The sequence below is a fragment of the Tripterygium wilfordii genome, chromosome 21 (assembly GCF_013401445.1).
Source record: "Tripterygium wilfordii isolate XIE 37 chromosome 21, ASM1340144v1, whole genome shotgun sequence".
Lineage (NCBI taxonomy): Eukaryota > Viridiplantae > Streptophyta > Magnoliopsida > Celastrales > Celastraceae > Tripterygium > Tripterygium wilfordii.
The window spans coordinates 8,449,855-8,467,397 of NC_052252.1; the positions used below are offsets into that span (position 1 = coordinate 8,449,855).

General features: G+C 36.9%; 1 protein-coding gene across 1 annotated transcript; it reads right to left on the bottom strand.

Annotated features, from left to right (window-relative positions):
* Positions 1-14,384: 14,384 nt before the first annotated feature.
* On the bottom strand, positions 14,385-16,483 carry LOC119987856. The gene is made up of 3 exons (XM_038832755.1): positions 15,956-16,483; positions 15,437-15,856; positions 14,385-14,390 (listed from the first exon to the last, which is right to left on the bottom strand). The coding sequence occupies exons 1-3, from the start codon at positions 16,481-16,483 to the stop codon at positions 14,385-14,387; spliced, it is 954 nt and encodes a 317-aa protein (XP_038688683.1).
* Positions 16,484-17,543: the final 1,060 nt, after the last annotated feature.

The window sequence follows — 17,543 nt, forward strand, 5'->3', positions numbered from 1 at the left end:
ATGTGGGTAGCTCAATGGTAATATTTCTTTTCCCTCCATTTTTTACCGCCCCACCACCATCCTTCATTTGGGTGGTAAATATACAACCTGGTTATGACAGGTTGTATTATACACCTTATATAGCTCCCTTGTTGGAGAAGACAATTTATAAGATGGGGTTGTATTTTGGCAGTTAATAGATATACAGCCCCCTTGGAGATGCTTTTATACCACGTAACTCTAGTTATTTGTTGTACTAGTGCTAGGGACCTCAAGTCTTGGTAGTCCAAGATAACCCAAACCTCTGTGGTGCCTATATAGCATGTCCACGTCATTTTTCAAGGTGGATAAATTTTGAATTTCAAAAACTTCACCCTTTACCTCCTCCCCATCATACACACACTCTCTCTTTTTCTCTCTTCTATCCCTCTCTTTCCCTCATTGTCAGAACACAAGTTCGACTCTTTAGCCACCGATAAAGGTTGGCGACTCACCTAACTAAAGCATCAGGGTGTCATGACTCATCCTCAGCCTTCGTTTTCCGTCAAAAGCCACCTATTTTTGCCGAAATATCACTTTGAAGTCGCGGTGAACCAAACTTTTGGAGCCCGATCCGGCCACAGTAGGCCCACCCCTCCGGGAACCACCACCATCTTAGGACTTGTCTTGACGAGCTTTACATGTGTCATGTAATACCCCGTCCTAATGAAAAGGAAGGAAAACTATAGAATAATAAAAAAAATTAATTAATGGGACTTAGTTATGAAAAGAATAAAAGGTGTGGGATGAAATTAAAATGTCATAAGGGCTTAAAAAGGAAACTTGAAACAATTTTGGGGTCAAAGTAGAAGAATAAAAAAATAAAAGAATTTAAAAGATGAAAAATAAAAGGGATTTAGTTATTTAAAAAAAAGATTTGGTAAAAAAATAGAAAAGGATGCAGTAGCACCCGATTCTCATGTTTTACAAAAAGGCAAAACATCACTTTTACCTCACTTTCTCTCTACACACTCACGGCAGCCACTTCCGACGAGATTCCGGCGAGTTTTCCGGCCAGCCAAGGGTGCTCCAAAGTTGAAACTACACCCACACTTTAATTTTCTACAAGAAAAAGAGAAGGATTAAGGTAATTTTTGAACCTAGGGTTTGTGGGTTTTGGGGATTTTGATTATTTGAGAGTTTTCTTTATTCAATAACTCAAAATTAGGTTCTAATCTCCCTATATTACTAGGTTCAAGTGTGGTTCTTGAACCAATTCAAGAGGAGACTTTGTTTTCTTGATTTGGTGAAACTAACAAGTTATAAGGTAAGATTTCTTCATTCAAATTGCTCTAATTAAAGTTGGGTTGAGATGAAAATAATATTGTGATAGGATTTTAATCGTTTAACCTTGAAAAATTAAGGCAGAATTGAATATCTAAAAAATGGGTTAGATTGTGGAGTATGGAATGCGGGATTTGCATTGATTGGTGAATATGAAAACTTAATAGAGCCTATTTTAATGAATAGGTTAGTGAATCGGCATGGAGTGTACGTTGTTTTCTTGGTGAGGATTGTGTGTTTACTTCGAGGTAGGGATTTCTTACCCTTTTTATTTCGAAACACTTTCAAGCGACCGATTTGCTTGAATGGTAAGCTTTGGTTTCCGTCTCGTTTCTTTCTGAGGGGAAACAAGCCTTGAAGGCTTACCCTTATTTCATTATATTATTGTACAATGACAATGTTATTGGTAATTTAATTTGTTAAATATATATAACCCTTCAAATGCTTGGTCATAAATCGGGCATTGTGTGATTCTTCATGCATCATGATGAATGTGTGTTTTTGTATATGTATATTGCACGAATGACATGATTTTTAAGAATTTACATTAGAAGCATGATGGGACTCGAGAATGGACCCGGGCTAATGTTAGGTGTTGGATGTTATTTGGGCACGTGCGTGGATGATAGATAGGAGCAATGTGGTGGCCCTAGTCCATAGGATTCTCATATCGGTATTTACTACTACACGTTAGCTAGTTATTTGATGCTAGGCCAGGCGTGATAGGTTGAGATATCACTGTGGGGCCAGCAATGAGTGGTTGCAACCACATACATGCCAACCTTCTCTCTAGCAGTGTGAGATTGATGTTGATGGATGACTGGTGTTTGTTTCTTGGTATTGATTGGATGCTAGAGAGAGAGGTAGTGCGGGTGGATTCTCGTAGGCTTATCACCGTAGGATGGGAATCTGATCCGTCGGCTTGGGTGTCATTGGAAGCGGATATGGAGGTTCAGTTTGGTTGATATGGTACATATGTTTTATTGCACTGCATTTTGTTACATCGAGTACATGTTGTTTCTCCTTCAGCCTTATTATTCTTTACTTGTGCTCTTTTGTTTTGTCCCTACTGAGCATTCTGTTCACCCTATCTATTTTTCTCCCCACAGGTGAGACAGGATCTCATACACAGGCTGCGAGTCAGCAGGAGGACGCATGATGGAGGTGGCCTGGACTTTTGTGTGTTCTTTTGTGTTTATGTGGTACATGTGTGTGGTTATATATATTTGGATGTATATGTATGACTTGTTGTTTGCATGCCACAGTTGTATGAGTAGGTTGTTGTACTTGGAGTTATGTTTATGTTTTGGACGTGGATTGTATTTGGTTAGCCGGGAGTGGTGTCCCGTGGCTACTGTGTGACTGATGACGATGATGGGATGTGTATGACTCTGGATCGGAGGGTTGGTTTACTTTTGGAAGTGTTAGACGTTATTTGGTTTATTCTATGTTTGCTTACAGATTGGGTTCCCTAATTTATGGGGAGATGTTGCTGAAATTTCTAGTGAGATTGTAATGACTTGTGATATTGCACGTGAGGTGTACGTTTTTGTTGTCCTTGTCTTTTTCTTCACGCTCCGCAGATCGGGGCGTGACATTTCAGCCCTTGGACTGCCAAAATGGTTATTCCATTGATTTTTTTTCATACATCTACTTATTCAATTGGTATAAATTAATGATTTTAGTTATCCATTGATTTTGGGTAAATTTTGTGGGTTGAATGGATATTATGGATTGAACATGCTCAACTGTTACATTTTTCACCAACTAGCAATTAGAAAGTTTATAATAACTGATGACGTTGTTGTCAACATGTTTGTTCTTATACTTGTTATTGGTGCATCTTTCATTCTTTTCTTATTTTTTGTATCTTTTGTCCTTGTTGCATTAAGTATGGCAAATGAACAAAGCAAAGTCACCAGACATATTGCAATCGGATGTAAAGACATAGTTATTTTATTGATTTAGAAAAATAATATAATTATTCCATTGATTTAAAATAATGACATATATAAATTCATTATTTTAAATCAGTGGAATAGCTAAATATATCCTCAATTAGCAGACTTTTCATATCTGTTTGGATGAATAATATTTAAATATATAATCTTGTTAATGACACATGAGTACTCCAATGATGCATCAAAGAAAATCATTAACCTTTGTAATCATTATCAAGTTTAATAACCAAATACACTCCTGAGTATTTATATATTTTTTTTCTTACCTGACTATTTTTTTTCCTTCATCATATTTCTTTGTCAATTTCATATATGCATTAGGGCTGCACAAAACCCGTAACCAACCCGACCCAAACCGCTAACCCGACTCAACCCATAGTAAATCCGACCCCAAACCGCAAAGAACAGTTCAAGTATAGGTTGAAATAGCTTACCCGTTTACATAACGGATTGGATATATATGTAGTCTAAACCGATCCGTATGAACCCGACCCGACCTCACATACATAAAACGTCATCGTTTTATGCTTTTAGTGTACACTACACAGTACACAATATATAATAATAGAAATAGAAATATCAAATAATTTAATAACTTAGCTAACCCTAGATCTTCGTCTTTCACTCTCTCAAAGACTCAGACACTCAGTCACGACAACCCTTTCACTCTCCGATCTCTCCGTCTCTCACTCTCCTTCTCTCATGATATCCCTTTAACTATCCGTCTCTCACTCTCCAATCTCTCGGTCTCTCACGAAGACAGTCTCAAGGTGAATGTCGAAGTCGATCTCTCACGGCCACAGACGAGTAACGATGTCACAGGAGAAGGCGCAAGCCTATAGTGAGTTGATGCCAGAAAGCACCGTCGTAACCCCAACTCCTGCCACTGCTTCTCAAGGTTGTTTAATTCTTTACTTGTTGATTACTTGATTTGCTTGTTTATCTTGATTGGTCTGCATAAACTCTAGTGACTGGTGTTGCCTCTAAGAAATTTTGATCTATGTATACTTAGGTTTCATTTTCCAAGGGAGTTATTTGAATTCTGAAATGATTCTCCTTACTGTTGTTTTATGATTTCTTCCTCAAATAATGAATAAATCACACTTCTCTGATTCAACTTGCAATAGATTAGAGAATCTGTTTCATTATTTTGATTATTCAGATGAGAATATGCTTGATTATTCTGGTTAATTTTAATGAGAATTTGCTTGGTTATTCTGGTTAATTTTTCAATTTTGGCTTAAGCTTTGTTCATTACTCTATCTGGTCTCTCCTCCACCAAGTCATATTATAATGGGAAACCCCTATTATATATATTGGTATGAGGTAGCACTATGCGGTACTTAAACATTTGAAATAAGGTCCCCACTTGTCAATCCAAAATTCATTTTAAGTCTTAATCATAACAATTTCATGATCAATAATTAATCATGGTTTAAGATTGGAATATACTATGACTGAGGTCTAAAATTGTTGTTTTGTGCAGCATAGTTTGAACATTGCAATGGTTTTATTGCTTCTTCTGTGACTGTCTTGCCATCTTGTGTCATTTTTTCCCCTTCCTTTCCTCTTGTTATTAAAACCTCTGCTCTTCTTTCTTGTTTATATTCATGTTAGGTAAGTTTGTAATTGATGTTTCAATTTATCTTTGTTGATGTAGGCATGACTGATGATCCAATTGTTCAAAATCTTGGTGTTGAAGGAGACCCAACCTCACTGCCAGCAAATGAAAATCAAGGATGACAAGGAGGAGGATAACCCTCCGAAGCGCAGTGGACGCAAGGGTAAGCGTACTTCCTAGGTTTGGAATCATTATAAGTACATTGAAGGTCCACCTGAATATGCCAAATATCATTACTGTTCGATTAAATATTTGTGCTCTTCAAAAACACATGGCATATCAAACTTGAAAACTCATTTTAACAAGTGCACCAAGTCCCCTTATAGAAAATTACCTAAAGGTCAAAAGGCTCTTCTTTTGAAACCTATTACGAAGGAAGATGGTACTAGTACGGATGACCTCTGGGCTGTCACATTTAATCATGATGTTGCTAGGAAGGAGTTGGCAAAAATGGTTATCATTGATGAATTACCATTTAGGAGTGTGGAGGGCGAAGGGTTCAGAAATTTTGTGCATTCATTACAACCATTATTCAATCCTCCTTCTAGGATGACAGTTGCTAGGGATTGTATGAAAATATTTGTGGAAGAGAGGGATAATTTGAGAAAATTATTGAAAAATGAAATTGTGTGCATCACAACCGACACTTGGACATCCATCCAAAATATTAACTACATGTGCATTACTGCTCACTAGATTGATAGTGATTGGAATTTGAACAAAAGAATCATAAACTTTGTTCAAATTCCAAGTCACAAAGGAGAGGTGATTGGGATGGCCGTAGAATTGTTGTTATTGCATTGGGGAATTGATAACCTATTCACTATCACTGTAGACAATGCTAGTGCAAATGATACAGTAATTAGGCACTTGAAAATAGTCACTAAGGAGTGGAAGGGGACCGTATTAGGTCATGAGTTCATTCAAATGCGATGTTGTGCACACATTCTCAATCTTATTGTTAAGGATGGGTTGGATGAGCATGACGAGTCCATTTCAAGGATTCGTAATGTTGTTCGCTATGTTAGGTCCTCTCCGGCTAGGTTGGTTAATTTTCAGAAATGTGTAGAGAAGGTAAAGATTGATTGCAAACAATCTTTGTACTTGGATGTTGATACTCGCTGGAATTCTACTTATTTGATGTTGGATGTGGCTGTGAAGTATGAAAAAGCATTTAGGAGACTTGAACAAGATGATAGGAGATTCTTGAAATATTTTGGCACTAGAGATGTTAGTGGTGGGGCTGCTGGGGTAGTTGGGGTTACTGGGGCTAGTGCAACAACTGTGAAAAAAGGAAAAGGGAAAGTTGGGCCTCCCAATGAACAAGACAGGAAAAATGTTAGGTCATTTGTGAAGTTTTTAAAACTTTTTATCATATGACATTGAGATTCTCTACTTCTTTACAAGTGAGTCCAAATACATTTTTTCTTGAGATTGTCTCATTGCATAGTAGATTGCTACACTTGTGCCAAAGCGATGACATAGACATGAAACTTATGACTGAACGAATGAAAGCAAAATTTGATAAATATTGGGATAATTTGGACAATATGAATTGCTTATTGTACGTGGTTGTTGTCCTTGACCCTCGTTATAAGCTGAAATATTTGAAATATTGTTTTGAGGAGATTTATGATTCATTTAGAAGGGAATTTATGGTGGATAAAGTGAGGGACACATTGACAAGGTTGTATAATCACTTTAAAGATGGGACAAGGTTGGTAGACAGTGATGATTTGTTTCAGCCACCTAGTAAATCCATGAGGGTGGAGGACAATGAAGAAGATTGTATGAGAATTTTTGCTTCAAGGGTAGCCATGAGAATGAGAGAAGATGAGAATTCAGAGAACATGACTGAGGTGGGAAGGTATTTGGAAGAGAGTTGTGAGAACTATAATGGAAATTTTGACATATTGGTTTGGTGGAAACCAACTGGCAGCAAGTACCCGGTACTTTCTCCGGTGGCCAAGGCTGTTTTAGCCATACCGGTATCCACAATTGCTTCGGAAACCACTTTTAGTACTAGTGGTCGAATCATTAGCCCATATAGAAGCTCACTCTCTCCAAAAACAGTGGAGATTCTTGTATGTGCTCAAAATTGGTTGAGGGCAAAACCATTGTCTATAGATATTCAAGCTGAGTTGGATGATGTTGAAAAGATACAAGAACTTGAAAAAGGTAACTAACTTTCAATATTTTTTAAAACTTCCAGATTTTTTTTAATGTGTGATGTGTATACTTAATTAACTTATTTTGCATCTTTTTATCTAGAAATGGGATTGTCTGAACCTGCTGTTGAGTGCGACCTTGTTGATACGTAATGTGCAATGAGACATGAGCATTGCAAGGTAAATTGATTTCTATTGTCATTATGGACTATCATTATTTAGTAATTAGTTGTTTCAATTCTAATAAATGGTGTTTACAACAGGTGAAATAGTGAAGATCTTTATTTGAAGTTTGAAGCATGACAGGATGCTGAATTACTTTTGTTTATGTTATTTCCACTTCCAGACTTTCAACTTTCAAGTACATGTTTTCTGTCTTATGGATTATTGTTGAAAACTTTGAATGTTATTTTTATTTTGGGAATGTAATAGTGTATTAGTGTTATTAAAAGTACATGTTCTCTGCCTTTCTGGTAGGTTTTTATTTATGTTGGTGGTGATCAAACTTTTATTTTGAGAATGTATTAATGTAATAGTGTGATGATCCTATTGGGAATGCAATAGTGTAATGATCCTACTGTTTTTGACAGGTTCTTGCTTTTGATGTCAAGTTCAATTTGAAGGATTAAAGTTTAGATTTGAGTTATATATAGTTTTGAATATTTATGCTATAAAGGCCATTCAAACTGAGGTGGGAAGGTATTAACCTGACCCCAATCCTTATATACCCGACCCCAAATCCGCATGGATCCGAACCGACCCAACCCATAACAATCAAAGGTCAATTAAGGGTTGGATGAAGTGTAATCCGAACCAATACGAATCGGATGAACGATTCTACCCAAACCGACCCATGTGCAGCCCTAATATGCATGTACTTTGATCATACTTAAACATCAAGTTACAAGTTACATGTTACTTTCTTGATCTAAACACACTTTAACATGCAACCTTAAATCTCTACCATAGCCATAACATAGCATACTTCAAGTTCACCCGAGAGTCTTATAGAAGTCAATATATTTTCTTTACCTTTGTCAAGTGTTTGAACTTCTCCTTGTTTTTTGGATTTTCCTAACAAAAGTCATACTTATTTCATTAGAAATTTCCCTTTGAGATTTTTTATCTAGAAAGGGAGAACTAACTTTTTACTTACCAAATATTTGGTGATTCTTAAATCTCCTTGTGCTTTGGGTGACTTCTTCTCCCATTTCTTTCCTTTTTTCTTCTGTCTCTTCTTCTCTCTCACTACTTCGTCTGATTTTTAAGAGACTAGTACACTTCTTTATATATCATTTAATCTCTTCCTCTCATGGGTTTGTCAAGTGGCAATCATGCCACAATTCTTATTCAATATATCACACTTGTTGGAAATTTACTCGGTCAATTTTCTGGGGTGTTACAGTTTTTTCTCAAGCTATTCACTAAATCCATAGTTTTAAAACAATGGAATCGCTAAATCCACCAAATTTACAGAAAATGAAAAAATCAATGGAATAACATTCAAGGATTGGACCCTATAGAGCTCATCAAGGCAATTTCAATGGTGGTGGTGGTTTGCAGAGGGGTGGCCAATGATGTTCAGATGAAGCTCCAAAAGTTTCGGTTGACCACGACTTTAAGACGAGATTTCGACGAAATAGGTGATTGTTGACTACAAATGAAGGCTATGGATGATTCATGGCGCTTTGACACTTTAATTCGGTAGCCGGACAGTAGACATTGAGTTTCGACAGTGAGGGGAAAAGAGGGAAAGGAGAGAGAGAAAGAGAGAGAACGTGGGTGTGAAGGGGAAGGGAGAGTGCGTGTGTATTTGTGTGAAATTTTCAAAATTCAAAAATTGTCCACATAAGGCTATTGACATAGACATGCCACATAGATTTTGGATGGCTTGGGCTACAAAAGGCTTGGTGATGTAATAATTCTCGCAAGTGTACAAGAGTCCACGAATAGCACAGTGTATGCAAGTATGAGGTCGATCCCACAGAAACTAGTTAATCTAATTAATGTACCTAACTTGATGAATGATTGAGAAAAAGTGATGAATGATTGAGAAAAAGTAATGAATGAGAATATGTATGATGTAATTAACTAAACTAACAAAGGAATTAAAATTCAGATTTTTGAGATATCAATATGAGTAGAACACTAGAGCAATGATTTCACCTAATAATCCTATCACTAGCATTCAATTAACAAACACACAATCATGGTTCCAACTCAAGGGTTGATTCTTTCTTAAATATGTTGGTTCGTTCGTTCGCGGTGCCAACAAATATTATCAACAATGGATTAATCCTGTTCGGTTCACAGTCGTTAACCCAAGGCTAATAACTCATTACGATCTAAAGAACTATAACAACCAATCAATCCCCTAGACTTTGTTCTTGATAGTCGACAATTGATTTCTTTAATTTTGGTTCCACCAAGACACGTGAATTCGGTTAGTTCCTTAGTCCTAGCTAGATGAGCCTAATTGAACAGTTAATTGGTGATCAAGCAATCAAATAAACAATAGACTATGAGCATGGCAATTAAAGACATGAATCATTGAACCAAAATTATGCATTCATTAAATTGAAATGCTTGCAATATTCATACTAGGCTACATCAAGCCCTAGCAAAGATGTTTAGTTACAACCCATCATCTAAGGGACAAAAACAAAATCAAAAAGAGAATTCATAGAAAGAAGATGAAGAAACCCCCTTGAGATTGATGGAATCGAAGTTGGGAAGTAAGCCTTGATTCCTTGGATCCTTGCAAAAGCTTGGAGAAAAGAAGGTTTGCAGCCCCAAAAACCCATAAAAAAATGTGTCAAACCCTAAACTCGTTGCCCCCCTTTTATACTAAGCTTTTAGAATCAAGAAAACCTAATTCTAGACAAATTTGGAAAACTGGTCCGTCAAGATCCGCTTGATCCTTTTGGGGCACTCGAGTGACTGAGTTTAGTCCTTATGTTCCCGCAAGACATGTATATGGCTGCTCAAGCGGTGATATGTGCTTGAGCAGCCATATAACTTTCTCATGGTCCAGAATGGTGCACCTAGAGAGATAGATGCTTGTGCATATATCCCTCCGCCATGTATAATTTGTGTGCTACAATTTCATTTGTCAAAAACACAAACAACGCAGGTAATACCAACTCAATTTCATCAAATTTGCCAAGAACGATATAGAAAATACGCATAAAAGTGTGTATAAATATATGCATATTACTTGGGCTCTTTAGCATTTTCATATTTGACATTGATGCGATAGAATATTATATAATGTGCTAGATTATGATCGAAGGAATAAGATGAAAATTTTCAAACTGAGTTTAGAGCTGGACTTTGATGAAAGAATGACTAAAGAATTGTTTAGGGGGACAAAAAATTATTAAAAGACTTATATGAGCAATATCATCAATCTTCAGAAGCTCCACGAGTTTCACATCACAAAGAATTGGTACTAGTTTATGCTCATCTACATCTGTATCCTCTAGTATTGCAATTGGTTTGTTGGATGTTGCTTGTGATCGAATGAATATGTTACTGCTCTTTGTGGGTCGGAGTTAGATAAGTACTTGATAGATGATCATGAAACTCCAACGATAGACTTTGATTTATTGAATTTTTGAAAAGTGATGCATGATAGATTTTATTATGGCATCAATTGCGAGTGATATATTTTTTATTCCCACTTTTACATTTGTTTCAAAATATACTTTTAATATTGGTGGTCGTGTGATTACAAACCATCGTAGTTCTTTGCTGCCAAGAATTTTTGAAGAGCTTCTATACACTAAAGTTGGATGAATAATGTTCTTACAATTGATGTTGATGAGAAGATTCTTGATGATGATGCTACTGAAGAAGTGGAGAGAGCTACTAAAAAAGGTATTCAATACGTTTATTAAATTTTGATATGTATGCTTTGCTATATCATAAATTTATAGTGTTTCTTTAAGTGGCTTTGAATATTGAATTTTTTTTAGAATTGGATGGTGAAGCTATCATAAGTCCATATTTTATATGTATTTCATATCATTATACTATACTTTTATATATATTTTTGGTCTATTTTATTTATTTTTTGTAAATTTATAGGTAATTTGACTGAAAATTTCCAAATTTGACTTGTTGATATTCGGATAATCACAACTCTTATTACAAAGCCCTAATTACTAGCTGTTGAAAACTAGACTTCTCAAGCTTCATAATTATAATAATTTTATAATATTACTTGGTGATATAATTCCTTCTTCTGTTTATACTTTATACTTACAGTCAACATGACCTATTTTTTAGGATACCAATACTATACTTATGTTCAAGTTGATAGGTTCATTGAACTTTTGGTCACTGAAAGATACCCAAGATTTCATTTTGGTTATTGAAAGATCAAGTCAGTAACCCAAAATTTTTAAATGTTCCATAATGATCACTCAAGCAGAATTCGTGGATTTAGGGCAATTAACATGCTGATGTGTTGCTTTGATCGTTAAAACCCGTTAATGTTTGATGACGTGGCATGACGGTGTCAAAACTGTGTATACACGTGGCAAAAAATTATATTTTGATTAAAAGATAAAATTAATAGAATAATAAAAATTATCCCAAATTAATGAATAATTATAGATAATTAACAATCATCTTATTCATATAATTAAAAATAATCTTATTAACGAGCTCTCTCTCTGTCGTTCGATCCAATGAACAATTGGGGCTTCTCTTAAAACTAAACCAGAATAAAGATAAAGATCTTAAGACCACCGCGGTGCATACATTGTAGATTAGGAGGAATAACCACTAGAAAATGACTCACCTCCAACTAAAGCGGACAAAGAAGAAAGGGACTCCGTTGTAGCTTCTCCCCAATCGAAGACCCGTATAGACGCTTGGACAACTCAGCTACTATTATAGGGCAACCCCCGTCCCCTCTCCTTTCAGTCAGTGGGTAACCTGCTCATTCTTTTGCTTTGTGATAGGATGAACCAGCTTCATATGTCCTACATTTGAATGAATCTATAGTGGAGCCAATAAAAGTCTTAACAAGCCAAAAAAAATTGAGGAAGAGAATTCAATGATGGCTTTCATCGAATGAAAGGTCAATCAAGCAAGCTAAGCCAAAGAAAGGAAGAAACAAACCCTAGATCTAGAAATCCATGATCTTATTGAGAAGGAGAAGCGCCGACAATGCTTAATTGCTTTTTTCCTCAATTTTATGACAAGTGTCTGGGGTTTTGTTAGCTTTAAGGATTTTTGCTGTCTTTCTTTGATCTTGTCGATTTTTTTTATTGGGCTATTGATTTTGTTTCTTTGGGTTGTTTGTCGAGGATGCAGTCGAGGGAAGGACTATGTAGGCTTGTGATGGAGGAGAAGAAGTGGACGAGAGTAAGGAGGGAAGAGAGAGGGGTAGAGCTAGAGGTCTGATTTTGAGATTGAAGAGATAATTTTAGTCGTTCAATCAAATAGTTGTATAGGTTTGATTTTGTCATTTGGATAAAAAAATTTAAAATAGTTATATTCCACTTTGGATTTTGTTAGGCCACATAAGAAAAAGAGCAATTGCATTTAACGATCAAAGTGATACGTCGGACAGTGGACTGCCCTAAAATTCCAAAATCTTATCGAGTGACAAAAATGGAACAAATTCTTTTTTTTTGGGTTATTAACTTGGAATGTTTGATTTTTCAGTGACCAAATTGAAATCTTGGGTATTTTACAATAATCAAAAATTGAATTAACCCTTGAAACTTGAAAGTAAACTAAACAAACCGGTTTAGCTCAAGTGAGGAAATTCCTAGTTTCAAGTTGAAGCTTGAAAGTAAATTAAAGTAAACTAAACAAACCGGTCAATTCAAATAAGAGATTCCTAGATTTGGTATTTTAAGTAACTTTTAAAAAATCAAATCAAAATTTTCTTTAATAAATTTCCTATAAAAAACTTTTGGGATAAAAAATTTAAGATTTTGAAAACCGGATCGGTTATCGAACCAAAAAAAACTTCGGTTCATTGTTCAATGGTCAACCGGGGTTCAAATCTAGTTCAATGTAATGGATTATTATATATATATATCTACATTATATGCATATATATAATATATAATGGAACTGTTGGATTCTTCTGCACTAGACAACAGATTTTCAAATTTGGCAACTTTTGATACTCACGTCCCACTAGATGTGCCAAAAATATGTTGGATTCTTCTGCGTTGGACAGAAGATCTTCAATTCTGGCTTCTTCTGATACTTACATCCCACCGGGTATGCCAAAAATATGTTGGCTATCTTCTTTGAGTCAAGAGTGTCTATTTTTTTAGTTTCCCGTTGATAGAACTCTTTTGTGAAACATGCATTTCTTCTGTTGGATATTGAACCGCTTGCATGAAAAAGTGAATGAGTCGATTCCTCCCAAGGCCAAGGACCAAAAGTCACCAGCAATGAACTTAACACCTTCTTCAATAGACTGCCTAGACTTGGAACTAGGTAGGCTCTTCAAACGACAACTGAGGACACTTGGCAGCATTCCTCTCTTTCTGTTGTTTCTTTTGCAACCTTCTTTTATGAGTCTTGGTGAGTGTGGGTTTATCTTTTGGATGCTGGACCTTTACCCAAACATTAACAGGAGAAGCTAGAGGTTTAACCATCTTAGACCTGGGTTGAGATGGACGATGATGGATTGACCTTCCATTGAACCTTCTAACTCCCTTGATCTCTTTTCCACTGTTTCCTTGTTGAAATTGGTTAGATGCTTCTAAGTTAACCTTTCCTACATTGAACTTGCCCCCCAAGCCTGGACCCGAGCTTGAAGCTTCTCACTTCTGGAAAGGAGCCTTCAGTCCATTCCCTGGAGTTGGGATCCTTCTTTTTGCAAAGTTTGTCTCTGATTAAATATCTTGTGTCCACATTCTAAGCAAAACCTCAGTCTTCCAGAAGGTCTCATTGGTTGCCACTTATGTGAAAACTGTTAATTGTACCGAAACTCACTAGGATTTGTTGTCTGGACAAGAGGTCTTTGGTGTCTGTTTGGAGGTCTAGCCTTCTGAACATCTTCAAGATTCACCATCTATCTCGGGGGTTGATCTAGGTGATCGTACGATATTTTATCTATTCTTACACCTCAGTTTACACTTATTTTTCTCTCTATTTATGGGAATGGACATGAATATTGCATAATTTATCTTTGATTTGGTTTGTAGGTAAATTCTTGTAAAAGTGGTGGGAAGAGACAATAGGAGATCATGATTTGGCTTGAAAACAGAATTATAACATAAAGTTCACAACAAGACTTGCCACAAGCCCATTTAAAAAGCAACAAATGGAGAGGAGCCGGTCACTTGAAGCCTTTTAACGCTGCATAAGAAGGAAACATAATAAAAGCAAGAGAAATAAAAAAGGACTCCACGAAAGACATGAGGCTGTGTGAGACAAAAAGAAGGAAACAAGTTTGGAGTTAAATTTGGTGAAGAAACTCGGCTAAACAAGAGAGAAACCCAATTAAAAGAGGAAGTCTTGTATGCTTTGAAAATAAGGAAAACCGAATCAGATTGAGAGAAGGAAATCATAGAATGATTTGGAATTGACTTAATTGAAGGAAGCTTTTGTTATTATAAAAGGGAGTCCTCTAGCACAATAGAAGAGAAGTTGGAGAGTCGTATTCTCTCTGACTTTTATTTTTGTTTTTGTTATTCTCTCTAGTTTTTCTTATTGTTAGGGCTTGATATAGCCTAGTATGAATATTGCAAGTATTTCGATTTAATGAATGCATAATTTTGGTTCAATTATTCGTGTCTTTAATTACCATGCTTATAGTCTATTGTTTGTTTGATTGGCTGATCGCCAATTGAATGTTCAATTAGGCTCATCTAGCTAGGACTAAGGAACGAACCAAATTCACGTGGCTTAGTGGAACCAGAATTAAAGAAATCAGTTGTCGATTGCCATGAACAAGGTTTAGGGATTGATTGGTTGTTATAGTTCTTTAGATCGTAATGAGTTATTAGCCTTGGGTTAACGACTGCGAATCGAACAGGATTCATCCATTGTTAATAATATTTGTTGGCATCGCGAATGAATGAACCAGCATATTTAAGAAAGAATCCACCCTTGATTGGAACCATAATTGTGTGTTTGTTAATTGAATGCTTGTGATAGGATTACTAGGTGAAATCATTGCCCCAGTGTTCTTCTCATACTGATATCCCAAAAATCTGAATTTTCAGTTCCTTGTTAGTTAGTTTAATTACATCATTCACATTCTCATTCTTCATCAATTTTCATTCAATTCATTCATTAAGTTAGGTACAACAATTGAATTAACTTGTCTCCATGGGATCGACCTCGTACTTGCATACACTGTGCTATTCATAAACTCTTGTGCACTTACGAGAATTTATTACATCACTAGGCATGTGGCCTATGTTGATTGAATCCATATGAGCTCCCATCTCTGGAGGAAATGGATCAAAATCCACTCCCATTGCTGGTTCGAGAACAATAAAGTCTTCTCTCTCTATCCTTGCTTGAATTTTATTCCTGAAAGCTACACAATTATTGGTAAAGTGACTCCAAGAGTTGTGGTACTTACAATAAGTTTTCTTCTGAATTTCTTTTGGAGGAGGAATTATATGCCCTAGAGGTAGCTTGATAATCTTGTATGCCAGAAGGCAATCAAAGATCTTCTCTATTTTGGATACGTCATAAGCATAGAATTTGACTGACTTGGACAATCCTGTAGCTGGCTGCTTAGGAGGTTCTAACTTGATAATATATTTGCAAATGTAGTACTTCTTGCTTAGAATCTCGGCTACAGCCACCTCCTAGTTAAGATCATCATCAACCTTGGCCACCATATAGTTTGAATTCCTATAGTAGGTTCCTCTGGATTAATTGGCCATGTCTTGTTCTTCCTTAAGGACTCTTTCATAGCGGACAAATCTGATAGTTAGGTGATAGAAGTCTTGGAAGTCCAAGTCGTCGAACTTCTTTCTAAATTGAACAAGCATCCCTTTCATTGCCAATGCCACCACTTCTCCTTCTAGAATCTCAAAGTTGCATCGAAGTCTGGCTTCCTTGAACCTGGTAAGAAACGACTCAATCGACTCTCTTAGAAACTGAGTGATTCTTGACAAATCCTCCTCCGTGACTTCTGGTTCTTCTTTGTAGAATTGCTTATAGAAAGTCTCTTCCATTTCTGTCCATGTATCAATAGAGTTATTGGGTAACTTGATATACCAATAGAAGGTTATAAACGTGACAGAGTTCCCAAACAATTTGAGTTTGTAATCGTCTTCCGAGCCAACTTCACCATACTGAATAATAAAGTAAGCTATATGCTCCATGAATGATTGGGCGTGTTTTCCAGAGAACAAAGAGAAATCAGGAGGTCGAAATCCTCTGGGAAGTGAAATACGGTCTACTCTCTCAGTAAAAGGCTTACGATACATGGGTCTTCGTAAACGCCTAGAGCCTAGCGTGTCCTTAACTATGTTCACGATCTAATCCCTGTTCACTGCCTACTGGGGTTGTCGTTGAATCATCTATGGCTGGCGATAATGCTGCTGAATCATCTTTGCCTGGCGGTAAGGTTGGTGTTGTTGCTGTTGGTTGAAAATAATGCTATCTCCAAAGATCTATAGGAGGTGTCACCTGAGGGGGCCTCTGGTTTGTCTCGTTCACATCCCTCTGCTCGTTCATCGTTGTTCCCAAAGGAGCAGTCATGCTACCAATGATATGTACGACAATAAGTGGAGTTAGAGAAGTAGAGCTTGAATGTGGGCTCTATGTGTCGACACGTGTGTGTACGGCTCTTGAGGGGGTACAACGTGTGGCACATGAGACATGTCTACTATTGCACATTGGACAATGCTTGAAGGGAAGTGCATAATATAATAGGCCAAATTCTCAAACTAGTAACAATCGATTTTCCATAGGGTGGTGGCACCAAATCCTATAAAAACTTCGTAGTTAAACATGCTTGGGCGAGAGCAATATTGGGATAGATGACCTGCTGGAAAGATAAAGTGGCGAGGGCCAATTAGGCCCAAAGCAGACAAAGTGTTACTAGACTTGAGGGGGCGGGCTGTTACAATTGGTATTGGAGCGAGATTGGGTCAATGTGGTACTCATGGTCTTGTGTGGGTGTGCTCACGGGGACGTGAGACTCTTAAGAGGGGTGGAATGTGGGCTCTGTGTGTCGACACGTGTGTGTACGGCTCCTGAGAGGGGTACACCATGTGGCACAGGAGGCTTGTCCACTATCCCACATCGGACAATGCTTGAGGGGAAGTGCAGAATATAATAGGTCAAATTATCCAAGTAGTAATAACCAGTTTTCCTTGGAGTGGTTGCACCAAATTCCATAAAAACTCCGTAGTTAAACGTGCTTGGGCAAGAGCAATATTGGGATGGGTAACCTCCTGAGAAGATAAATCCGTGAGGGCCAGTTGGGCCCAAAGTAGACAAAGTGTTACTAGACTTAGGGGGGCCGGCTATTACACTGAAGGC

What these genes read in the sequence shown, in the direction of transcription:
- LOC119987856 (XM_038832755.1), bottom strand. Translation starts at nt 16,483, where the DNA reads ATGTATCGTAAGCCTTTTACTGAGAGAGTAGACCGTATTTCACTTCCC. An exon ending in GATTTGTCCGCTATGAAAGA is followed by an intron (nt 15,857 to 15,955) that starts GTCCTTAAGGAA and finishes GATCTTAACTAG; the next exon opens with GAGGTGGCTGTAGCCGAGAT.